The 27,227-nt window shown below is 47.1% G+C and overlaps 1 protein-coding gene across 2 annotated transcripts in view; it reads left to right on the forward strand.

The window, feature by feature from the left end:
• The window catches only part of SLIT3 (slit guidance ligand 3), a 1,050,869-nt gene that overhangs the window by 196,434 nt on the left and 827,208 nt on the right, over positions 1-27,227 (forward strand). For both annotated transcript variants that reach the window (XM_073573732.1, XM_073573731.1), the window contains exon 4: positions 25,896-25,967. In XM_073573732.1, the coding sequence (XP_073429833.1) occupies positions 25,896-25,967 (72 nt within the window). The remainder of the gene's footprint in view (positions 1-25,895; positions 25,968-27,227) is intronic.

The following is a 27,227-nucleotide window of genomic DNA, read 5'->3' on the forward strand; positions in this document are numbered from 1 at the left end:
GCAGTCTGATCTTTGTTATAAACCATTGCATTGCACGAGCATTGCAATGGTTTATAACTATCAGTGCTGCACTGACACAAGCCCCTGAGACTGTGCTCTGTGGATGGCCTGAGAGGCTTGCCATAGCCTGATGACCCAGAAGTTGTCATGACGACATCAGGTCACCATGGCAACGATCGGGCACTTGCGATGATGTAGCGGTTGCACCGATTGGAGGGCAGAGGAGGCTCCCTCCCTCTGCCTGCCTTCTAAATGCTGCGATCGCTATCGATCGAAGCATTTAGGGGTTTCAAATGACGATGTATTCAGTATGTCCAAGGTCGGTAAATACCAACAGATCATGATGTACTGAGTACGTCCAAAGTCGGGAAGGGGTTAAGTTGTGTAGGACATGAAACAAGGCTAGAAGAATACTTTATACTGTACAAGGGACAGACAGGTCACCTGTGCAAAAACAGTATATAGGCCCTTTGCGGTCTAAGAATGTGTCTATGGGAAAAGCCGTTGCTGCATTGGTGGGGGAACTGGATCCTCTTTTTCTCTTGTGCCCCTGAGCGACTGGACAGGGTGCACCAATGGTATGTCCACCTTTTACTGTGCCTTCTGGAAGTGGGCACAGTGGCACTTCTCGTGTTCACAGCACAAATGGACAGATACATGACCGCAGGCAGAACAGATACATAACCAAAAGTGGGCAGATTCATGACCCCGATTGGGCAGATAAATAAGAGCAAGTTTGCGACTGGTGGTCATGTACACACTGTTATGATTCAGAAATTAACGGTCACATACAGTGGCTTACAATAGTATTCACCCCTTGGCACTTTTTTTGTTTTACTACGTCACAACCTGGAATTTCACTGGGTTTTTTAGAGAGTTTGCATCAGTTCATGTAAAAAACATGCTGGACCTCTCTGACCTTTCCCGGCACCTGCACACTGCAGTACTTTGCTCTGCCCTCAACAGGACAGAGAAGTACGCCTGCGCAGGAGCGTGACATGAAGCAAGCAGGAGGACCACATCGCATGAAGATGGGAGGCGCTTGACCCGGACCTGCGAAACCCATCAGACCAGACAGCCCCTGGGTGAGTATAATAAAACTTATTTTTCTTATCTTTCAGATTGGACCGGGGGCTTATCTACAGCATTATAGAAGGCTGTAGATAAGCCCTGGAAGGCAGCGGCCGCAGCTTATTGAGGCAAAAGAGGTGACATGTTCCCTTTAACCAACTTAGTCTATTTAGTGCTGATGCACAACACACAAATCTGATTACAGAAATATTTAAACAGGTTGCAATGTAGCAAAATAGGTAAAAAGCCAAGAGGGTAAATACTTTCGTAAGCGAATGTATAATGACTACAGAAGTTTTTTCAGAGCCCAGGAATGGCCTTTAAAACATCGTCTTTGTTTCCTTGATGACACGTGATGGTACTGTGGTAAACTATGCCACTTTAGCTGTGAGAATAATAGTTATTATTACAATGTTCGCCATGTGTTCTAGTACAAGGGATTTTCCTTTCTCTTATTCCCTTAATAGATGTTACTCTTGCAATCAAATATTTCATGCACACACTATGAAAACTGCAGAAAATGCTTTCATCATGCTGCATTCTTGGTGGACATTGGGCCATCCACTCCATGCTGTGAAGGAATGATAGAAAACAGATATGTTGTGGAAAGAATTTTCTAAAGCACAGAAGGCAAGTCGATGGAAACCATATGCAATCGTGTATTGTTTGTGTGTTTCTTGTGGTTTCTCATGGATCTCTATATATTTGCAACACAACTATTTCCCCTCTTTGATAAAGACGTTACAAGAATTAAAGGGCTAAATGCTTTTTGTATTAAATAATGACCTCAAATAAAACTTTTCTTTCTCACGGAGCAGCTAGCCGTAGTGGAATTCCTTTTGCCTTGGATGTTTGTTGAAAACATAAACTATATCACAGCGGAGAAAATTTCACCTCAAAACCAATTTTGCCTCCAAGTGAGTCAGTGGATTAGTCATTGTGGTTGGCTGGTATATAAAACATGATATGTGTTATATTATTCTCAGATTTATATAATCTCCGTAATGTAATCACAGTAATTGGAGAAAAAAGTTCCTGTTGCTTTTTTTAACCTTCTATAAATTTAATGTAATATGTATGATATATAAAAAGTTACAGAATAAGTAACAGGCTGGGAACATCATGGCAGCCAGGGCTGCTGGGACCAGTCACCTCAGATGGCCTAGTGTTACATTTTTTAGCAAATCTGGCATGGCAGTACTTACTAGAAAGACATGCGTTTGTGGAAATCTCCCACTAATGCTATCACAAATCTAAAATCCCCACTGACATCCGCAGCATAAATTGGCATGCGGCATAATTCACATCCATACAGCCAGTTGGTTTATGCTGCAGGTGATTTTCACAGCATGTGAATGACATTTTGTGAAATCTTATTAACAGAAATCTGTCACCAGTTTTTTGCTATGTTATCTGAGAACATGAAGTAGGGCGGAGACCCTGATTCCAGCTACATATCGCTCATTGGTGTGTTGGTCTGCATGCTGTCATTTTGATAAATCTGTTTTGTGTGCTGCAGATCTATCAATTCTCTGAATGCTGAGCTCTGTATTACCTTGCCCCGCCACTGACTGAGTGCTTTCTGTCAATGTACGGTGTACACAGGAGGCTGTTAATCATTGGTGGAGCTGGGGTTGTACACAGAGCTCATGATTCCCATAGAGGACTACATGACAGCAGGTTTACTGGTCCTCTAGGGATAATCTCCTGCTGATGAAACAGTAAGGTTATCAAATCTACAGCAAGCAAGAACTTAGCAGGAGGACTACATGGCACCAGACGACTAGTCCTCTAGTGATAATCTCCTGCTGATAAACACTGATTTTATTCAAACACACAGCTCAGAAAGTGACACTGGAATCAGGATCTTTACCCCTACAGCATACTGCGCTCAAATTAAATACGAAAAACCTGCTCACTCATTCCCTTTAAAGGGGGTTTCCACTTTCAGGAAAATGGACCCTATATGAGTGCAGTCAAAACGTAGACACCCAAGCAGTAGCATGGAGCTAGTTAAAGGGGTTTTCCCACAAACTATACAGCTCTGACAAAAAATTAAGAGACCACTTCCAAATGTTTAGTTTGTCTGATTTTTTGAGTAAAATGTAAATTGCTCTTTTATTCCAAAAACAACTGACAACATGTCTTTGAATTTCCAAACACTATATTTTGTATTTATTTTCAGAAAATGAGAAATGGTCAAAATAACAAAAAATGCACTGCTTGCAGAACTCAAATAATGCTAAGAAAACAAGTTCATAATCATTTAGAAACAACAATAGAAATGTTTTAACTCAGGAGGAGTTCAGAAATCAATATTTTGTGGAATAACCATGATTTTAATCACCGCTTTCACACTGATTCTGGCACAATAATATAAGCAGTTCTTCTTTGTTTGATGGCTTGTGACTATCCATCTTCCTCTTGATTACATTAGAGGTTTTCAGTGGGGTTCAGGTCTGGAGATTGGACTGCCCATGACAGGGTTTTGATGTGGTGGTCTCTTAATTTTTGCCAGATCTGTATATTAATTAACAGATCTTGGAATAATAATAACGTCCACATTTTGAGGTTTAAAATAAAAAGTTCCTGTGTTGAGATAATCTTTTATAAATATGCCCCTGCCGTGTAATGGCCATGTCTGACCGTACAGGTACATGGTCTGATCATACCACATCTCCTGGGCAGGGGAGGGAGCAAAAGAGGATAGAGACATTACAGCATGGGATTGGAATTTTTTTTTATCTGGCAAAATCTTTCACTGCCTGTGTGGCGCCCCTGAGGGTTCAGTCACCACAGAGGTACTGCACCTCCTCCTGAGATGTAGTATCCCACTCCCCAGGTAAGATGGTGTCACCTGACCAGTAGTGTTGAGCGATACCATCAGATATCGTGAAATATTGGATTGGATTGGATCGGACCGATACCCAAAAAGTATTGGGTATCGCCGATTCCGATACCGGAAACCAATGCAAGTCAATGGGACAGAAATATCGGAATTAAAAAAAACCTTTCTTTCCTTGTAGGTTAATTCTACATGAAGAAAAACAACTAAGAATAATGTAGAATGTATTGGGGGAGGTGGAGGAGACATAGAGGTTTAGCCCAATCAAATGGAATAGCAGGAATAATTTTTTTTTTTTTTTAAAGACGTTCGGAGTTGCAAAGTTATTGACTATGTTAACCTTTTTTATATTTTGTCAGATATGTATGTTTCACTACTTCCATGGTCTTCACCTTCTTTTTTACTTCTCCCACACTTTCTCCTTCATGATCCTCAGCAGGCGCAGCATCTTTTTCATCAACTTCTTCTAAACCTTATTCATCTTCTTCACCTTCTTCCTATTATTCTTTTTTTTTTTACATTCTTCATATTCTTCTTATTCAACTATTATTCTTCTTCATATTCTACTTCTTCATCTTCTTCCTATTCTTCTTCTTCATCATATTCTTATTTATGACAGTCATTCCTGTAGTTATCTATAAAAGTTTGAAAATTACACCTTCCGTTCTGCCTGTCACAAAAGATTTACAAAAGGATTTGTCCGTGTTCAGTTTGGCCTGCAGCAGCAGGCATTTTTCAGGGGCACCACGAGGAGGAACAGACTCACCCCCATACACTGCTTAGTCTTCTTCTGCTTATAATTTAGATAATATCTTTTGCTCTGATTTTTAGTCTTATGCTTTTTGTTCTAATGCTTTTTGTTCTAATGCTTTTTGTTCTAATGCTTTTTGTTCTTATGCTTTTTGTTCTTATGCTTTTTGGTCTTCTGCTTTTTGGTATTCTGCTTTTTGGTCTTCTGCTTTTTGGTCTTCAGCTTCTTGGTCTTCTGTCTCTTGTTGTTCTGTATCTTGGTGGTTGTCTTCATGTTCTTTGTCCTCTTGGTCATCATCTTCAGGGTCATCTTTTTGGTCTTCTTCGGTGTGGTCTTCCGGGTCGTCGTCTTCTGGGTCATCGATTTCGTGGTCTTCGTCTTCTTCGGGGTGGTCTTCAGGGTCGTCGTCTTCAGGCTCGTCGTCAGGGAGATCCGGAGTGATAACCCAAAACCATTTCCCAAAGTTTGAACTTGGAAATGTAGCAGAATGTACAAGAAGGCTGAGGAACTGCCAAGAACCAGCTGACAGTGCTGGAACCCGGATGGGTAGCAGAAGCTGCAAGAGCCAATGGAACTAGCGAGGACCAGCTGACGGTGCTGGAACCCGGAGGGGCAGCAGAAGGAACAAGAGCCAATGGCACTACCGAAAACCAGCTGACCGTGCTGGAACGCGGTTACTAAGCAGGAGGTACCTGTGCTAGAAAGCACTACCAAGGACCAGCAGATGTTGCTGGAACTCGGATACCAAGAAGGAGGCACCTAAGCCAAAGACACTGCCGAGAACCACCTGACGGTACTGGTACCCGGATGGGTAGCAGAAGGTACCCATGAAAAACAAAGTTGCAAGGCCGCGAGCTGGCCGCAGTTACCGAAACCCACAGTCCTACAGGGGGTGCTTGTCCTATTGGCACTACGGAACCAGCCTTTGTTGCCAGATCCCGCAGCCCACATAGGAAGCCCATAAACTGCAGGCACCATAGACTCGGCTAACCCGACCGCAACACGACAGGACAACGTATTGTTGGCAAAGTGACATTGACACTACCGGGAAACAGCAGGCGTGCTGGAACCAGGCTGGGCAGGGGGGAGTACCTGTGCCAAAGACAATGTCGGGAAACAGATGGCGGTGCTGGAACCCAGGGAAAATACTACAGAGTGGAGACAGAGGCCTAATTGGAGCAAGTTTAAAATCTGTAGTTGTGTGAATGTGGACAGAGCAGGAGAAATTGCCGGACACACAGCTGGGGATCAGATGACATTTCTGAACCCCAGCAACACAGGAACAAGTGTTGATTGTGCGGACGGCACTTCTGAGTACCAACTGGCGATGTTGGAGCCCAGGGTGAAACGGGGTGTAGGCTGAGTTTAATACCTGTTGTAGACTACTACTGATTTTAAACGTGCTACAATTAGGCCTCTGGCTCCACTCTGTCTCTAGTATTTACCCTGGCCTCCAACACCGCCAGTTGCTGCTCATAAGTGCCGTCCGCACAATCAACACTTGTTCCTGTGTTACTAGGGTTCAGTAACGTCAGCTGATCCCCTGATGTGTGTCCGGCAATGTCTCCTGCTCTTTCCACATTCCATACTAGTAGTGGGAATGTGGACAGAGCAGGAGACATTGCCGGACACACATCAGGGGATCAGATGACGTTACTGAACCTCAGCAACACAGGAACAAGAGTTGGTTGTGCGGACGGCACTTCTGAGCAGCAACTGGCGGTGTTGGAGGCCAGGGTAAATACTAGAGACAGAGTGGAGCCAGAGGCCTAATTGGAGCAAGTTTGGAATCGGTAGTAGTGTGAATGTGGAGGCAGCAGTAGACATTGCCGGACACACATCAGGGGAGCAGCTGGCGTTACTAAACCCCACTAACACAGGATCTAGTGTTTTTCTCTGTGCAGACGGCACTTCTGAGCAACAACTGGCGATGTTGGAGCCCAGGATCAATCATGGTGTAGGCTGAGGCCTACTTGGAGCAAGTTTTATATCTGATGTAGTTTGAATGTGGAGGCAGCAGGAGACATTGCCGGACACAAAGCAGGGGAGCAGCTGGCGTTGCTGAACCCCACTAACACAGGAGCTAGTGTTTTTCTCTGTGCAGACGGCACTTCTGAGCAAGAACTGGCGGTGTTGGAGCCCAGGGTCAATCAAGGAGTAGGCTGAGGCCTAATTGGAGCAAGTTTAATATCTGATGCGGGGTGAATGTGGAGGGAGCAGGAGATAATGCCGTACACACAGCAGGGGAGCGGCTGGCATTACTGAACCCCACTAACACAGGAGCTAGTGTTTTTCTCTGTGCAGACGGCACTTCTGAGCAACAACTGGCGATGTTGGAGCCCAGGATCAATCATGGTGTAGGCTGAGGCCTACTTGGAGCAAGTTTTATATCTGATGTAGTTTGAATGTGGAGGCAGCAGGAGACATTGCCAGACACACAGCAGGGGAGCAGCTGGCGTTACTGAACCCCACTAACACTAGAGCATGTGTTTTTCTCTGTGCAGACGGCACTTCTGAGCAACAACTGGCGGTGTTGGAGCCCAGGGATTACAGTTCAGATGGTAGAAACATGAACACAACAGGAGACCTGGATACTGTTGCCAACCAATTATTTATTCTGGAAGAGGACTGGCAAATTCCGGAGAGATCCAGGCCTTGTTCATTTTCAGAAAAGTAAGCCGGTCAACGTTATCGGAGGATAGTCGCGTGCGACGGTCTGTTAGTACACCACCTGCGGCACTAAAGACGCTTTCCGATAATACACTAGCAGCAGGGCAAGCAAGCACCTCCAATGCATACTGGCTAAGCTCTGGCCATGTATCCAGCTTAGAGACCCAAAACTGGAAGGGAGAAGAGCCGTCTGGGAGTACACTGACAGGGCAAGACATGTAGTCTGTCACCATCTGACGGAAACGTAGCCTCCTGCTGACTGGAGCCGTCTGTGATGGTGTAGACATTTGTGGCGGGCACACAAAACTTTGCCACATTTGGGCCATACTGGTCTTGCCTTGTGCTGAGGCGCTGCCTCTGCTCCCTCTTTGTGCAGAGCTTCCTCCACTGCCTCGACGCACAGAGCTGCTTTGTAAAGCACTAGCAGCACTGCTCTCGGGTGGAATGGAGAACATGATGGAATGCACCAGTGTGTCTTGGTACTCCCACATTTTACGCTCCCGGTTCAACGTGTTATAAGGCTTTGTAAGTTGTCCCGGTAGCGAGGATCTAGGAGGGTGTACACCCAATAATCAGCTGTGCTGAGAATGTGGGTGATGCGGCGGTCGTTTCTCAGGCACTGCAGCATGAAATCAACCATGTGCTGCAGACTCCCAACTGCCCAAGAAACGCTGCCCCTGCTTGAGGTGTTATCTCTGCCTGCTCTGCATCACCCCACTCTAGCTGTACATACTGACTACTAGAGCATTGTGTACCTCCCTCCTCTGGAGAGATGTCTTCCTCCTCAATTGACTCCTCCTCATCTTCCTCACACAGTGTCCCCTGCCTAGGCCTTTGTGAGGAACCACGTTGCGCAGACTGTCCAGAAGCAGATGGCATTTGTGACTCCTCATCCTCCACCTCTTTCAAAACCTCCTCCCTTAGTGCTTTCAGTGTTTTTTGAAGTAGGCAGATAAGGGGGACAGTCGCAAGTGAGCGCACTCTATGCGGACCTTGTGCAGCAGTGCATCAAGATTCGGATAGTCCCTCAGAAAGCTCTGCATGACCAAGTTGAGCACATGTGCCAGACATGGGATGTGAGTGAGGTTGCCTAGGCCAAGAGCTGCCACCAGATTTCGGCCATTGTCACACACTACCAAGCCTGGCTTGAGATTTGCTGGCACAAACCACATGTCGCTCTCCTGCTTGATGGCATTCCAGAGCTCCTGCGCTGTGTGGCTTCGATTCCCCAAAGAAATTAATTTCATTACGGCCTGTTGACGTTTGGCCACGGCTGTGCTCATATCGGTCGTATCAGACTCCTGCAGCGCTGATTCTGAGGAACTGGAATATGAGGAGGAGTCACTGTGTACAGACTGGATTCCTGCAAACCTTGGAGTTGGCAGAACACGTACAGCGCCACTCTCAAGATCTGTACCCGGCTCCACAACATTGACCCAATGGGCAGTGAGGGAAAGGTGTCGTCCCTGTCCATGGTTACTGGTCCACGCATCGGTGGTCAGGTGGACCTTGCTACTGATGGCGTTTAGTAGCACATGTTTAATTTTTCCCTCCACATGCTTTTGCAGGGCAGGGACTGCTTGCCTGCTGAAATAAAAGCGGCTGGGCATGGTGTATTGTGGGACTGCCAATGCCATGAAGTTACGGAAGGTGTCAGTCTCCACCAGCCTGAATGAGAACATTTCAAGGGCCAGTAGTTTGGCAATGCCAGCATTCAGAGCCTGTGCTCGGGGATGGTTTGCCGAGTATGGCCGCCTTTTCTCCCATGCCTGTGCTTCCGATGGCTGTAGAGTGGCCTGGGAGTGTGAGGATGACAGGGAACGTGGTGCTGTGGGTGGAATGTCACTGGGTCTCTGGATAACAGTGCCAGAGGTTCTTCCATGGCGATCCTGTGAGGAAGCCGAACCAGCTGTGTGTGAGCTGGAGGAAGAGGCTACAACACGAGCTGAAGAGGTGGTAGGTGGTGCTGTAGGTAGGCCTACGTCTTCAAGTGTGTCTTTGTAACTCCACCACGTGCTTGGTCCGCACATGTTTCCACATATTTGTGGTATTCAGGTTGCTGACACTTTTCCCTCTTTTGACTTTATGATTACACAGCTTGCATTTGACAAAGCAAATGTCATCTGCAACTGTGTCAAAAAAGGACCACGCACTGCAAGTCCTGGGTGCGCCCGTTTTGGGTTTTGGAAGAGGAATGCTCCTAACGGGTGCCAAAGTGGAGGCTACAGGCAACCATGTCTGCCCCCTCCCTTTCCCTCCTGTTTTGGCCGTTCGGGGAATCTCTTCCTCAGAGCTGCTCCCACCACCTTCCTGTTCCTCATGCCATGATGGGTCAAAGACCTCATCATCTACACTCCCCTCTTCAAACACCTGCTTCTCCTGGGTAGCCTCGCCAGCACCTTACGCACCAGAAAGTGGCACCTGAGTCTCATCATATGATTCGTACTGAGGTGTGCTGACCATAGGCACTGGCCCACCCGCCTCTTCAGATTCAGAGGGACAAAACAGTTGCGCATCACTGCATACTCCCTCTTCTTCACATTCCAGAATGCTGCTTGGCTGGCCCCCTCTTTCCAAGCCAACAGATTCAGAGAACAGAAGTAGAGAATGAGATGGCTCCTGTCCAGGGCTCTCTGACTACCTGGGCAATTTGGCAGGTGGTGAAGAGACAGATGGTTGCTCTTCAGTGCTCTGGCCCTGAGAGGATGTGGAAGTCATTGAAGTCGATGCGTTAGCTGCCATCCATCCGACAACGGCTTCAATTTGTTCGTTCCAAAGGAGTAGGGTACGGCTAGGTCCTACAAAGCTGCGCATAAAGGACTGTTGTCTGGTAAAACTGGGGGATGCTGAGTCACTGATGCTCGCAGCAGGCACAGAATCCCCACATCCTCTCCCTGCTGAAACTCCACGACCACGTGCCTTACTCCCTGCCTTCTTCATCTTGATAAAGATTGGCAGAAAAGTACAAAGGGGGGACTTAGTGTGCTTATTCCTGAACAGCTGCTAACAGGTATAAGAAACACTAATTTTATAAAGTGATGTGGACTACACTTTAATATGAGCTAATGTGGCCTACACAACTGTCAAGTGGAGTGTTTGGTGAACTTTATTTACGTGTTTTTTGTCAAAAAAACAAAAAGGATGTGACCAAATATGTGAAAGCGATAGTATCACAAACTTTTTTGAGCTATTGCGATGCAGGAAGGTAACCTACAATGCAATAGATGAGGCTCCAAAAAATAGGCTAATACTAATCTGGCTGCGTCTGCTTGGCACAAGCCAGCAAAAAGGCTCCTCTATCCACTCCTATATAGTATTTGCAGCCAACCAATGTAGATGGATATGGATGGAAGCACACTAATAGGAGAAAAAAATCAGGAAAAATGAGCTGCAATAAAACAAAAAAAGGACTATGTATGAGGCAGTGACGCACGCTGAGCGGACTACAACCAGAGGTGGCTGCAGAACACACTACAATGTGAGCTGCACTCACACAAAGAGACCTCACAGACAGCCGTGAACAGTGCAGAGAACTGGGCACTAGCACTGAAAGGCTGCAGAAAGGCTCCGCTGTCTACTCCTATAGTGTTTGCAACCAATGTATATGGATACGGATGGATGCACACTAATAGGAGAATTAATTAAATGAGCAGCAATAAAACAAAAATATGTATGAGGCAGTAACACACACTGAGCAGCCTACAACCAGAGGTGGCTGCAGGACACACTACAGCGTGAGCTGCACTCACACAGACCTTGCAGACAGCTGTGAACAGCGCTGCAAGGCAAAAGAAAGCTACAGTGATTGATAATGTAGCCTGGGTAAAGCACAATATTATTTTGCAAATCGCTATCTCTAACTGTCCCTCAGAGTCTTGAACAGCAGCCTGTCCCTAACTGAATTCACAGCAGAGTGAACCCTAAATGGCGGCGGCTTTTATAGTGCATCATGACATCATTTCAGCAGCCAATCACAGCCATGCCATTAGTTAACATGACTACATGCCGAACAGGATGTGCCCACACTTCTGAGGATTCCTCATTGGCTGAATCAAATCAAACTGGCTCATAGCATTATGGGAACTTGTTCCGGTATTCGATATGCTAAAAGTATTGGAACTCAGTATCGGAATTCCGATACTGCGAATATCGGCCGATACCCGATTGGAATGCTCAACACTACTGACCAGCCTCCAACACCTACATCCAGCACAGACACCTTAGAACAGGAGAGCACCCTTTATGGCAGCTGCTTTGGTTCATGAAGGGTGGTGGGTGGAGCTTAGAGACACTAAGAGGGGAAAGCTGACATGAAGTAGGGTCAGATTCAGAAAGGAAAGAAAGAGAAGGAGAAGGAGAGAAGCGGGAGAGAGAAAGAGAGAGAGGAAGAAAGAAGTCAGTTGTTCGGAAGGAAGAGAGATAAGCACGGAACATGAGGAGAGAGACTGGGGACTAGGGCCAGTGCAGAGCCCTTCACTAAATTCAATGCGCCAAGGCCAGGGGCCGGTATCCGAGGCTGTTTCTGAAACTAAGGTTCCTGCAGCAGAAACCGGAGGTATAGGAGTTGTGACCACTCTATTCCCACCAAAGACTCGAAGACACAGTGGCAACCTGAGTGTGTGCCGGGACATGACGGATGGAGTCCCCGAAGCAGGCTACAGTCGCCTGTCATACGAGTGGAGTTTGAGTAACATCAAGCAGGAGGAACTTCAGTGTAACTCAGTACTGCAAGTACCTCAGATAAGCGCTAGAAAGAAGACGTTCATTACAGGCACACGAAAGGGAGTACTGTAAAGGTTAATTGCTTCTGCCTGGGAGTTGGCTGAGCCCCTGGTCTGGAGACCGCGGCATTGAAGAGGGCCCCTGTCTGTGTCAGGAACGTGAGTAAAAGAACTGGAACTGCACTCAGCTGTCTCATTGCCTTCTTCCTGCGCCAACCCACTCAGCACTGCTACATCCCTGTGCTTAACACTGCACCCTTTCCCTCAACACCTACTACTACTGCCCTGGGACTACAGCTCCTCCTGTGGGGAGCTTCATCATCATTGCTGCACCACACCATTTGTCTCAGAGAAGCAACCCTGCAGCGCTGGTCAAACTGACCAGAAACCACAGGTGGTGTCACGAATCATCTCAATAACTTTATCTCCATCACTCTACCCCTTTTACATTGACTGCCTGAGGCCACGGACCGGGTCACTGCCACTGTGACATCTCCCATTGAAATCAACGGGCCCGGCACCGAGTACCCCACGGCCTCTGGGGGCGAGTCACCTGTTTTAAGCAGTGTTTTACCTGAAAGAAATAATCATTGTGATCCTATGCTGTAATGTCTGTGTACTCTTTTTTGCTTCCTCCCTGACCAGGAAATGTGATATGATCAGACCATGTCCCTGTACGGTCATACACAGTCATTACACACAGGAACATTTTTTTAACACATCCATTTGTGAAAATTATTATTTTTCCAAGATATATTGATTATAATGCTGTTGAAAATTAATTAACTTTGTTCATGGGAACACCCCTTTAATAATCCAGGGATGGTGAGTAGCTGCTTTGTTTGTTATTTTTTGTATATATAAATGTTTGAGGACCACTTTCCTTAACCCTGTTATGACTAATGACAGACATGAGCGGGTGTCAGTTCCCACATCATGATGTTCTTTGTCCGTCATGACTTTAAACGGTATAATCGGGACTTTATAAAAAAACAAAAAAATGTACCTAAACATCAACAGGCAGGTAACTGCAACTTACCTGCCTGTTGTGCACAGCGCTGTTCTTCCCCAGCAAGGAGCTGTCACAGACTTCTGTTGGGGATTCTGAAGTCTCTGCTAAAAATGTAATGTCTACAGAGCGGAAGAATGTTTTACGCTCCGCTCTATCAGTGGGGCAGGACTTTGTATGTTGTTCTGATTGACAGCTGGATCCCCACTGCCTAATTGGGGGAGTTGGCTGTCAATCAGAATGATGTCTGACGTGGTCTGTGACCAATCTGTGGCGGGGAAGAACGGCACCATACTTAACAGGCTGGTAAGTTGCAATTACCTGCTTGTTAGTGCCAAGGAACATTTTTTTTCCATAAAGTCCTAGATATACTCTTTAAACTGTCACTGTGTGTAAACATAGAAAAATTATTGCTCTCAAAATATGGTGATGCAAAAACTAGTTTTTGAAGAAAAAATAAGCGTCTTTTAGTGTGATAACAGCCAAACATAAAAAAAAATAAATCTAGTTTTGCTGTGATCGCACCGACCTGAAGATCAAAGTCGTCTAATCACTTATACTGCACGAGGAACAACGTAAAAAGTAACTAAGACCAATTATTCTCCTGCTTCCTTAAATTTTTCACTTGATTTGTTCATTCTGCCTCCCAAAGATCGCAGTAAGGCTCGGCTCACATTTATCCTGCACTCTGCTCTTAGCACTTACATCGGACTTTCCGTGCAAATCTCTGAAATGTGTAAGGCCGGTTTCACATTTGCGCTTTATAGCGCAGCGACGGCCTGCGCACGGCCGCTGCTAAGCCCCACCCCCTCTCGGCTCCCTGCCCGCCCCATCCGGTCATCGCCGCCTACTAGCGCACATGGACGCTTGCGATCTGCACACCCTATCTTTAGCATAGGGTGCGCAGATCGAGCACTGGCCGTGCGCTAGCAGGATTTTGGCGTGCACTGCGCACTTTTGAAGGTGCGGCGTGCGCGCCGAAATGCAACATGCTGCGTTCGGCGCACACGGGCGCACGCTAAAATCCTACTAGCGCACGGACAGCGCACGATCTGCTCACCCTATGCTAAAGATAGGGTGCGCAGATCGCAAGCGTCCATGTGCGCTAGTAGGCAGCGATGACTGGAAGGGGCGAGCAGGGAGCCGACGGGGGGCGGGGATTAGCGGCGGCCGTGCGCAGGCCGTCGCTGCGCTATAAAGTGCAAATGTGAAACCGGGCTAATTCAGACTGAACCTATGGCGGAAGATTCCCAATAAGGAGGCAAATGGAGACACTGTGGACACTGTCTGGCATATTGTTAGTGCGGGTGGTCAGGAGCGGGAACTCCGAGAGTGGACCCTCTGGGCCGTGGCACCGAGGGACCCCGGGCGAGCTGCCAGGTGGAACCGACCCCTATACAGGGACCGTTAGGAGCAGGCCCAGGGGTTCGAGTACCACGGTAGCCGGTACCGAGAGGGGCGGCTCAGGATGGACTGGAGTAAGACTGAGACTGGAGTAGGACGGCAGGAGCACTGAAGACAGGACTGGAGTAGGACGACAGGAACACTGAAGGCAGGACTGGAGTAGGACGGCAGGAACACTGAAGGCAGGACTGGAGTAGGACGGCAGGAACACTGAAGGCAGGACTGGAGTAGGACGGCAGGAACACTGAAGGCAGGACTGGAGTAGGACGGCAGGAACACTGAAGGCAGGACTGGAGTAGGACGGCAGGAACACTGAAGGCAGGACTGGAGTAGGATGGCAGGAACACAAGGCAGGACTGGAGTAGGACGACAGGAACACTGAAGGCAGGACTGGAGTAGGTAACCGGGAACACGGGTAGCAGGACTGAGAAGCTGCTGTGAGGAGCAGCCGAGACAGGAACTGCAGGAGCAGAGTGTGCACGATGGAGCGAGGCCAGAGTGTCAGGAAACACGACGATCAGGCGCCTCCCTCAGGGGGAAGCAGCCTCATATGGCCCCGTCTGGTCAGCCATTGGTCCAAAGGTGCTTCCGGGTCAGGGCACAGCCGGAGCATAAGAAGCAGGAAGGAGGCGCGGCCGCGGCCTATGGCGCATGCGCATAGCATGCGGGGAAGGCATCGGTCGCGGGCCTGTCTCAGGTGACCGCCGCGGCCGTCGGGTGGAGAGAGGCTGCGGCGTGGGAGCGGAGGGCGACTGCGGCGTGGGAGCGGAGGCCGGGTGAGTATGGCGGAGCGGTGTAACAGTACCCCCTCCCCTAAGCCGCCCCCCCGGAGGTTAACAAGAAACCTCTTGAGGATACGGGGAGCATTAATATTCTCCCGAGGCTCCCAGGATCTCTCCTCAGGACCAAAGCCCTTCCAATCAAAGAGAAAGAAAGTCCTACCTCTAACCCTTTTCACAGCGAGGATGTCCTGCACTTCAAAAATGTTGTCGGCACCCACCAGCTGAGGACCAAGATCAAGCGAGGAATGGAAACGATTCAGCACCACAGGCTTCAGGAGAGAGACATGAAAGGTGTTCGGGATCCGGAGCGAAGCAGGCAACCTCAATTTGTAGGCAACTTCGTTAATACGTCCCAGAATTTCAAACGGACCAATGTAGCGTGGACCCAACTTGTAGGAGGGCAGTTTTAGTCGGACGAATTTGGAGGAGAGCCAGACCTTGTCGCCAACACGATACGGAGGAGAATCCAACCTCTTTTTGTCTGCATAGTTCTTCATCTGATCAGCGGATCTCTTGAGTGATGTGTTGGTCTCAGCCCAAATCTTAGAAAATTCCGAGGACAAGGCATTGGCCGCGGGTACCTCAGAGGCAGGGGTTATCGGAAGAGGAACACCAGGTTGTCTGCCAAAAACAATGAAAAACGGAGACTTGGCCGAAGACTCACCAGCATGGTTGTTGTAAGCGAACTCTGCCCAGGGGAGTAAGTTGACCCAATCGTTCTGGTGAGCGTTAGAGAAGTGGCGTAAGTATCCCGTAAGCGTCTGGTTGGTATGCTCTACTTGTCCGTTGGACTGTGGATGGTAGGCCGAGGAGAAGTCGAGGGAAACGTTCATGAGCTTACAAAGCGAACGCCAGAACTTGGAGGTAAACTGAACCCCTCGGTCAGACACAATGCGTCGAGGTAGTCCATGAAGCCTGAAGACTTGATGAATGAAGATTTCGGCCAGCTCTGGCGCTGAGGGAAGACCGGGCAGAGGGATGAAGTGAGCCATCTTGGAAAAACGATCCACCACCACCAGGATGACTGTGCAGCCCGCAGAGCAGGGTAGGTCGGTGATGAAATCCATGGCGATGTTCTCCCAAGGAACCGTAGGAACAGGCAACGGAAGCAACAAGCCGGACGGAGATCTCCGTGGCACCTTGTTTTTTGCACAGGATGGACAAGAAGCCACAAAGTCGACTACATCTTGGTGAAGTGAGGGCCACCAGTGACGTTTGATAAGGTCAAGGGTCTTTCTAGTTCCGGCATGGCCGGCCAGTGTGGAGGAGTGCCCCCATAGAAGAACCTTTTGCTTGAGATCCTCTGGCACAAGCGTCTTGCCAGGCGGAGGAGTAAGCCAGTTCACTGGAGCCACGGTGATGATCCTAGTGGGATCAATGATATGTGACGGTTGCTCCGTGGGTTCGTGTGGTTGGAAGACCCTGGACAGGGCGTCTGCTTTGGAATTCTTGTTGCCGGGACGGAATCGGAGCTCGAAATCAAATCGGGCAAAAAATAAAGACCATCTGGCCTGGCGAGGGTTTAGTCTCTGGGCAGACTGGAGATAGGCCAGATTCTTTTGGTCCGAGAAGATGACAAAAGGATGGACAGCTCCTTCCAGGAGGTAGCGCCACTCCTCCAAGGCCAACTTGATGGCCAAAAGTTCCCGGTCACCGATCGAGTAGTTACACTCGGATGGAGAAAAGGCCTTCGAGAAGAAGCCACAAGGGTGCAGGCGACTGGAGGCGGTTCTCTGGGACAGCACCGCCCCGGCACCAGTCGAGGAAGCGTCCACCTCGAGTACAAAAGGTCGATCGCTCTCAGGGCGATGCAGGACCGGAGCCGTGGAGAAAGCCCGTTTTAGGGTCAGAAAGGCCTCCTCTGCCTCAGGGGACCAATCCTTGGAAGTAGACCCTTTACGGGTGAGCACAGAAATGGGTCTTGTGATCGCGGAGAAGTGGGAGACAAATTGCCAGTAATAGTTGGCGAACCCGAGGAATCGTTGTATCGCCTTTAATCCGACGGGGCGAGGCCATTTGAGGATGGCAGACAACTTCTCGGGATCCATCCTTAGACCAGCGTCGGAGATAATGTATCCCAGGAAAGGCAGAGAGGTCTGTTCGAAGAGACATTTCTCGATCTTTGCATACAGACGGTTCTCCCGAAGACGCTGAAGCACCAGGCGGACACTCTTTCTGTGGGACGAGAGGTCCGGCGAGAAGACGAGGATGTCGTCTAAGTACACGACCACACAGGAGTACAAGAGATCCCCGAAGATCTCATTGACGAACTCTTGAAAGACTGCAGGAGCATTGCAAAGACCGAAGGGCATGACCAGGTACTCGTAATGGCCATCTCGAGTGTTGAAAGCGGTCTTCCACTCGTCACCTGCACGGATACGGACCAGATTGTAGGCTCCTCTGAGGTCCAGCTTAATAAAGACCCGAGCCCCTCTGAGACGGTCAAACAGTTCTGGAATGAGTGGAAGAGGGTACCTGTTCTTGATGGTAATCTCATTCAAGCCCCTATAGTCAATGCATGGCCGTAGAGTCCCGTCCTTCTTTTTGACGAAGAAGAACCTGGCTCCCGCGGGCGAAGAGGATTTCCGTATAAAGCCTTTGGCGAGGTTCTCTCGGACGTACTCAGACATGGCAGTGGTCTCCGCGGGAGACAGAGGGTAGATTCTACCCCTTGGGGGGGGTTGAACCAGAAACAAGTTCAATTGGGCAGTCAAACGGCCAGTGTGGAGGAAGAACCTCCGCTTCCTTCTTATCAAAAACATCGGCGTAGGAGCTGTAAGCTGGAGGAAGACCCGGGAGGTCTGGAGGTGACCGTGTTGTGGCCGCCAGGCGGACAGGAGTCAGACAGCGAGCTTGGCACGGGTGCCCCCAGCGGAGTATCTCCCCAGAAGACCAGTCGAGAACAGGCTGATGAGTCCTTAACCATGGAAGACCGAGTAGAATGGCGTGAGAGAGCTTAGGTAAAACGTAAAAGGCTATCTTCTCACGATGTAAGGCTCCGATTTGCAATTCCACCTCTTCAGTGACCAAGGTGACGGTCACCTGTAGCGGTTTGCCATCCACGGTGGCAATCTGAATTGGGTTAGATAGAGTGACTACAGGAATTTGGTATTTGTCTACCTCTTCCGGCCGAATGAAGTTACCCGGTGAGCCCGAATCCACGTAGGCCACCTCGGAACCACGCCTCCCTCCTGAAACCAAAAGCACAGAAATCGTAAGGGGTTGAGAGGAATCATCATCATCACCTAGGAAGGCCTCTCTTACCTGACCTAGGTGGAGTCGTTTCCCTGTCTCTTAGGACAGGTGCGTATATAGTGTGACGAATGACCGCAATAGAGGCACAGACCTTGTGCCCGTCTCTCTCTCTGACGTAACTCGGCCAACCTGAGATGACCTATCTGCATGGGCTCACCCGAAGAGAGGGAAGAAGATCCGACTGAACGTGAGCTGGCCGAATGTGTGAAAGGAGAAACTGACCTGGAGGAGCGCCTGTCTCTCACTGACTCCTGAGCGCGCTCCAGGAAGCGCAGGTCAATGCGGGTAGCCAGCGAGATAAGGTCCTCTAAGGTGGACGGGGTATCACGACCTGCGAGTTCATCCTTTATTTTACTAGAAAGACCGCGCCAGAATGCCCCCACCAAAGCTGCGTTATTCCAGCCGAGCTCGGAGGAAATAGTGCGAAAGCGAATAGCGTACTGTCCGACCGTGAGAGAGCCCTGGTGTAAGTTAAAGAGTGACTCAGTGAGAGAGGCTAACCGGCCCGGCTCATCGAAAACCTTACGAAACATATCCAGGAAAACCGGGAGACTCGAAACGACCGGGTCGTCACGTTCCCAGAGCGGGTTTACCCAAGAAAGGGCCTCTCCCTCCAGATGGGACATGGTGAAGGCCACTTTGGCCCGGTCCGAGGGATATTGCTGCGGCAGCCATTCAAAGTGGAGACTACACTGATTTAAGAACCCCCTACAGAGCTTGGGATCCCCGGTGAAACGAGGCGGCTTGGCGAGGCGGGGCGTCGGAGGAGCAGTAGACGCAGGGGGAGGAGTCGGCACTGCAGCGGCAGCCTGGAGGGCCGACAAGCGACTATCAAAGGAGGCCATGTAGGACAAAATGTGGGTTTGAGTATCTTGCTGCTGACCCAGCTCCTGTTGGAGACTGGCCAGCTGAGTGGCATTTCCAGGATCGGCCACCTATAAGGCCGACAAACGGGTGTCCATCGACTTCAAGATTGACATAATGCGCCCCTGATTCTCCCGTAGGAATAGCAACTCTTTCTGGGTAGCAGCCGTAGTACCGGCAGAGTCCATGGCCTGATCGTACTGTTAGCGCGGGTGGTCAGGAGCGGGAACTCCGAGAGTGGACCCTCTGGGCCGTGGCACCGAGGGACCCTGGGCGAGCTGCCAGGTGGAACCGACCCCTATACAGGGACCGTTAGGAGCAGGCCCAGGGGTTCGAGTACCACGGTAGCCGGTACCGAGAGGGGCGGCTCAGGATGGACCGGAGTAAGACTGAGACTGGAGTAGGACGGCAGGAGCACTGAAGACAGGACTGGAGTAGGACGACAGGAACACTGAAGGCAGGACTGGAGTAGGACGGCAGGAACACTGAAGGCAGGACTGGAGTAGGACGGCAGGAACACTGAAGGCAGGACTGGAGTAGGACGGCAGGAACACAAGGCAGGACTGGAGTAGGACGACAGGAACACTGAAGGCAGGACTGGAGTAGGTAACCAGGAACACGGGTAGCAGGACTGAGAAGCTGCTGTGAGGAGCAGCCGAGACAGGAACTGCAGGAGCAGAGTGTGCACGATGGAGCGAGGCCAGAGTGTCAGGAAACACGACGATCAGGCGCCTCCCTCAGGGGGAAGCGGCCTCATATGGCCCCGTCTGGTCAGCCATTGGTCCAAAGGTGCTTCCGGGTCAGGGCACAGCCGGAGCATAAGAAGCAGGAAGGAGGCGCGGCCGCGGCCTATGGCGCATGCGCATAGCATGCAGGGAAGGCATCGGTCGCAGGCCTGTCTCAGGTGACCGCCGCGGCCGTCGGGTGGAGAGAGGCTGCGGCGTGGGAGCGGAGGGCGACTGCGGCGTGGGAGCCGAGGCCGGGTGAGTATGGCGGAGCGGTGTAACACATATGATCCAGCATCGTTCGTCTTTTTAGGTATGCATAAAAGCGTGGTCAACCAGTTTTGTGAACTTTTGAAAAGAAGGAAACCACTCAACAGACGAGGTCCAGAGCAACCCAGCTGTTTCTTATAGTGAGTGGATCCCAAGGTGGTTTCATCCAAATCACGTCATTGAGCGATTTATATGAAAAAACTGATATAAGTGCTCAGTGTAGAGCATAGGATAAATGTAATACCAAAAAGTTCCCAATAAAATTTTTTATCTCAATCCACAAGAAAAGCAAGTCCCCACTCAGGTCCATCATCTGTAAACAGAAATATGGAGGTTTACAAGTTAATGGTAGTACAAAGGCTTTGTAAAAGTGCTATGCCCAACCCCCATAGAAATCCAGCAAATTCTGCACTCCCAAATCCAAATGCCCCACTCCCTTTTCAGCCTAAACCACATTTAGTGTCCACATGTTTGGCAGAGGTATAATTTCCAAAATGGGGCCACTTGAGTAGGGTATTCTGTTCTTTACCACTTAGAGGCTCTGTATATAGAGTCCGAAAACTATTCCAGGAAAATCTGCGCATCAGGATGCAAATAGCGCTCTATTCCTCCCAAGTCTCACCATGTTGCTAAGCGGTATTGTACAGCCACATATGGGCTATTTCCACTTTAAGCAGAAATTGTGGGACACATTTTGGTGTCATTTTTACCAACTTACCCTAGTAAAACGTAAAATCTTGGGCTAATAAAACATTTTTGTGGTTAAAATGTAGGTATTTTTTCTTTATTGCCTAATGGTATAAAATTCTGACACACCTGTGGTGTCAATATGATCACAGCACCACTAGATGAACTCATTGGGTAGTGTAGTTTTTAAAATAGTTACGTATAGTAGTGTTCAAAATAATAGCAGTGCAATATGTCTAACCAGACTAAACTCTGTTTTTGGTATAAATTCTATTACCACATGTCAAACAATTTATCAGTTGGTGCAGTAGATTATAAGAAAACCAACAGACTCAGCGTTCATGATCTGCATGTTTTTGAGTCTGTGTATTACAATAGTTAATTGAAAGGTGGGGTGTTCAAAATAATAGCAATGTGGAGTTCAATTAGTGAGGTCAATCATTTTGTGAAGGTGTGAATCAGGGGGCCCTTATTTAAGTTTGAAGCCAGGACATGTTGTACATGCATTTCTCCTTCAAAGCCAGAGAAATATGGGTCGTTCTGGACATTGGTTTAGAAGAAAAGCATACTTTGATTTAAAAGTTGATTAGGGGGGATAAAACGTATAAAGAAGTGCAGACAATGATAGGCTGTCCAGCTAAAATCATCTCCAATGCTTTAAAATGGAAAGCCAAACCAGAGAGACGTGGAAGAAAATGGAAGACTACCATTCAAATGGATAGAATAGCCAGAATGGCAAATGCTCAGCTCCAGGATGTTCAAAGACAAGACAGTCTAAAGAGAAATGGAGAAACATTTGGTGGACTGATGAAAGTAAATTTCTTCTTTTTGGATCCATGGGTCACAGTCAGTCAGTCAGATGACCCTCAAACTCTGCATTCAAGCCATAGTACACTCTGAAGACAGTGAAGCATGGTGGTGCTAGCATCATGATATGGGCATTCTTCTCTTACTATGGGACTGGACCTATTTACCACATACCAGGTTTCATGGACCAGTTTGCATATATTAAAATACTTGAAAAGGTCATGTTGCCTTACGCTGAAGAGAATATGACCTTGAAATGGGTGTTTCAACAAGACAACAACCCTAAACAGACCATTAAACTATCAAAATATTGGTTCCAGTCCAACAAAATTGAGGTTATGGACTGGCCAGCCCAATCCCCAGACCTTGCTCTGATTAAACACTTGTGGGGTGAAATTAAGCATGCTGTTTCTGAGGCAAAGCCAACAAATGCCAAACAATTGTGGTATGTAGTCCAAGCATCCTGGGCTGCGATAAGAGTTGACAGGTGTCAGAAGTTGGTTGACTGTAGATGTGAACTTAGATGTGAAGCAGTTCTAAAAAACTGTGGGTATACAACTAAATATTAGGTTAGTGATTCACTGGAATGCTAAATCCTAAAAAATAGTACATATTGTGAGATTGTAAAGACAAATGCAGACACTGCTATTTTTTTGAACAGCCCAGTATTCATATTTTAGTATTTTCTGTAAAGTACCGGTAGTTAAAAATTATATCCATTTCTCTTCATGTTTTGAATTTTAAAACAGTGTGCAATGTTCCCAATGCTGGAAATAAAAACTGGTACAAAGATTTTGTGATGAACTCATGTTTTTGAACATACTGCTATTTTTTTGAGCACTACTGTAGGGAGGGATTCTGCTGTTTTTTGCATCTCAGGGGCTCTCTCACTCACTATAATATGATGCTCCTTCCCTTCTGAACTTTGTACTGTGCCTGAAGCTCCTTCCCTTCTGAACTTTGTACTGTGCCTGAAAAGTAGTTTCTGATTAAAGGTAGGGTATTGACGCAGTCATAAAAAATTGCACAACAAACTGAGAGGACTATTTTTTCCTATTAGCCCTTGCAAAACTTAAAATTTGGGGCTAAAACAACATTTTAGCGGTAAAAACTTAATTATTCTTTCTTCACCACCCAATGGTATAAATTTCTGTGACGTCAATGTGGTGTCAACATGATCTCTGCACACCTAGAAAAATTCATTGGGAGGTTTAGTTTGAAAATGACGTTGCATATAGGTGGATTTCTGTTGTTTCAGCATCTCAAGGGCTCTGCCAATGTGACATGGCACCCTCAAACCATTCCAGCAAATTCTGAACTTCAATATGGCTTTTCTTCCCTCATGAGCTGTGCAATGTGCCTCAAAAGTAGTTTTTGACCACATGTGGGGTATTTATGCACTCAGGAGAAATTGCACAACAAGTTTTGGGGTGCATTTTCTACTGTTACCTTTGTGAAAATAAAAACAAATGGTGCTACAAGAACATTTTTGTAGGAAAGATGTGATTTTCTAGTTTCACAGCTCTACATTCTAAACTTCTGTGAAGCACCTGGGGGTTCAAGGTGCTCACCACACATCTAGAAACATTTCTTTAGTGGTTTAATTTCCAAAATGGGGTAACTCTCAGGGATTTTCCACTGATAAGACAAAGGGCTCTTCAAACGCGACATGGCATTCACACTTGATTACAGAAAGTTTTACGTTCAAAAAGACAAATTGCACTCCTTCCCTTCTGAGCATTGTCAAGTGCCCAAATAGTAGTTTTCCCCCCTACATATGTGGTATTGGCACACTCAGGAAAACTACACAACAAATTTTAAGATTCAATTTCTCTTGCTATCCTTGTGAAAATAAAAAATTGTGTTAAAGTTAAATTTTTCCTTCCACATTGCATTAATTCCTGTGAAGCACTTCAAGGATTAATCAACTTTTTGAATGTGTTTTTGAGTACCTCGAGAGGTGAAGTTTTTAGAATGGTGTCACTGTTGAGAATTTCTTGTCATATAGGCCCCCCAATGTCAGTTCAAATGTTATGTGGTCCTAAAAAGTAAACTTTGTTAGAAAAATTAGAAATTGCTGATCATCTCTTAACCCTTATAGCTTCCTAACAAAACAAAAAAAATTCAAAACTTGTCCTGATGTAAAGTAGACATTTAGTAAATGTTATTAATTAAATATTTTGTGTGACACAACTCTCTGGTTTAAGGGCATAAGAATTCAAATTGGAAAATTTGTGAAATTTTAACCAAATTTCAAATATTTTTACAAATAAACTTAAGTCCTATCGAACAAATTTTACCACTATTGCGAAGCACAGTATGTCACGAAAAAACATTCTCAGAATCAGTGGGATTCATTAAAGCAAAACAGAGTTATCTAGTATATAAAGCTCAATGTGGGTGTGTATGTATGTATGTCCGGGATTGGCATCCGCACCGTCGCAGCTATACCCATAAAATTTGGCACAGTCACACGTCTGGACCCCGAGAGCGTCACAGGCTATGTTGTGAGGCAAAATTTTAACCCCGCACGTTCCAATTCACCAAACAATTTTGCCCCTATCTACTTAATGGGGAAAAAGTGAAAGGAAAAGTGTTGGAGGCAAATTGACAGCTGCCAGATGTGAACAAGGGGGACTGAAAGAATGAGAGCGATGGCGCCAAAGAGTATATACCGTACAGTTGCTAAGGTGGGGCCCTGACATGGGATACTCACCACACACGGGGATATGAACACACACACAAAATGCGTCACACACTACCACGTGCTTCAACACATATACCACCCTCAGCACACATTTCACCACACATACACCAACCTCGCCACATAAAAGTCGAAACACAAAAGTCGCCACTCAAAACTCGCCACGCTGTCCCAGAGCTGTTTAAAAAATGAAAAATGAGCTGTGATTGGTTGCTATCAGCAACAGTTTTCTTTGTAGACAGTTGTGGTAACTGAGGCCTATTATTGTTATCATTTCTATGGTGTTATCGTCCTTCTGTAAAGCTGGAAATAACACAATTTATTACCGTGCCAATACAGACCACCCTCTGACACAGACTGCAGGGGGAGCCCAGTATCACACAGGATAGGATTAGATACACGGCTCAGCAGTCAGTATCACACAGGATAGGATTAGATACACAGCTCAGCAGTCAGTATCACACAGGATAGGAATAGATACATGGCTTAACAGACAGTATCACACAGGATAGGATTAGATACGCTGCTCAGCAGTCAGTATCACACAGGATAGGAATAGATACACGGCTCAGCAGGCAGGATCACACAGGAGAGGATTAGATACACGACTCAGCAGACAGTATCACACAGGATAGGATTAGATACACGGTTCAGCAGTCAGTATCACACAGGATAGGATTAGCTACACGGTTCAGCAGTCAGTATCACACAGAATAGGATTAGATACACGGCTCAGCAGACAGTATTACACAGGATAGGATTAGATACATGGCTGAGCAGTCAGTAACACACATGATAGGATTAGGTATGCGGCTCAGCAGACAGTATCACACAGGATAAGATTAGATGCACGGTTTTTATGTGCAATATAATCATTATAATTTGTTATAACTAACCACAGTTGGTTACTATGCCCAGGCAATGCCAGGCTCTTTAGCTAGTTACTAAATAAAGTGACACTTTAAAAAAATTATTCCCTGTTATTAACCTGTAAAGTAGCTTGGTCATATTAAGGTGTTAAAGTGAAAACCCCCTTTAACATTGCTACTATTGTAATGCCGTTTTTGCCCGATGGGAATGTACTCGTAAAAAGAAATGAAGACTTATAAGTAGGATTTGTGTTGTTTTTCCTGCACTTTCAATATGCTTTGAAAATTCTCTTGGTATTGGCTCCAAGTTTTTAAGGTTTTCATTACCATTAAAGGGCAGAGTATTGTAGTATTAAACTTATGATAACCTATCCTAAAAATAACAGAACCTATTCTATAAATGTCAGCTAGTGGTCTGCAAAATTGCATTGCTAAATATTTTTTTCTTTATCTTGTTCCAGGCGCCTGAATAAAAATAAGTTGCAAGTCCTTCCTGAACTGTTGTTCCAAACTACAGTAAAACTTACCAGACTGTGAGTAGTGTAACACGTTTTTTTTATCTGCATACTATGTGTTATGGTTTTCCACTGTTGTTTGCCATAATATTCCATGTAATTTTGTCATATATTTGTTATATAATATTTGCACTCGAGTATAATTGGTGCTGCTTTTGGTTTCTCCTCAAAGGCATGGAATGCAATACAATAAAAATGTACCGTATATACTCCAGTAAAAGCCGAGATTTTTAGCACCTTTTTTGGAACTTAAAAAATGCCCCCCTTGGCTTATACATGAATCATTGTCCAGAAAGCCAGCGGGGGAGGGTGAGCGGCCAAGCAGTCAGGAGCCGTCGGTTGTGACATCATACTCGCCCTCCTTGGGCGGTTGCTGCACGTCCCTGCATCTCTGTTGTCCCGGCAGCTCTTCCTGTGCTTAACAGTCACATGGTACCGCTCATTAAGGTAATGAATATGCACGCGTCTCCACTCCCATAGGTGTGGATTGCATATTCATTACCTTAATGACCGTACAACGGGGAGGACGCCGAGCTATGCATACAATGGGGAGGACGCCGAGCCGTGCATACAAGGGGAGGACTCCAAGCCGTGCATGCTAGGGGGAGGAAGCCAAGCCGTGCATACAGGGGAGAGGACAGCCGAGCCGTGCATACCGGCGGGAGGATGCCGAGCCGTGCATACAACTTTTACACCGAGGGGGAACCACACATAGCAGGGCATGGATGAGGGGACAATGCATACCTGGCTTAGACTCGAACATAAGCTTACACAGTTTGCCGTGGCAAAATTAGGTGCCTCGGCTTGTACTAGAGTATATACGGTACTTGTGTAATAAATCCCTTGCTGCTCCAGCCTACTGATTTGGTTGTCTTGCAAAAATGGCGTTCCAACTGCTTTTACATGACTGCTGCAACCAAACACTGACCTCATTGGTCACTCTCCAACAATGATATCATTATTACAGAGGCCAGTAATTGACTACAGGGGTCAAAAGATGACGGTCTGGTCATCATCACGGCTTGACCAGTTCTACAATTATATACATATGTGGGACAGAGTCGATTCAACAGTTTGATTATTTTAATCTAAGAAGTTCTCTTCTTAAATTCTCCTAAATGGTCTGTTGGCAAAAAGGAAAGTTGTCACATTGTTTGCAGATTAGATTGCATGTTCAATGAGCTATTGTGCTGGAAGACATGAGTGTTAGTAGACATATTTTTTGGAAAAGATTCAGAATAACTTGTGATTTAGTCATTCCAACCTCATTATGAGTTT

This window comes from Dendrobates tinctorius, unplaced genomic scaffold (assembly GCF_039654945.1).
Source record: "Dendrobates tinctorius isolate UK_male_01 unplaced genomic scaffold, ASM3965494v1 ptg000036l, whole genome shotgun sequence".
In the NCBI taxonomy this organism is placed as follows: Eukaryota; Metazoa; Chordata; class Amphibia; order Anura; family Dendrobatidae; genus Dendrobates; species Dendrobates tinctorius.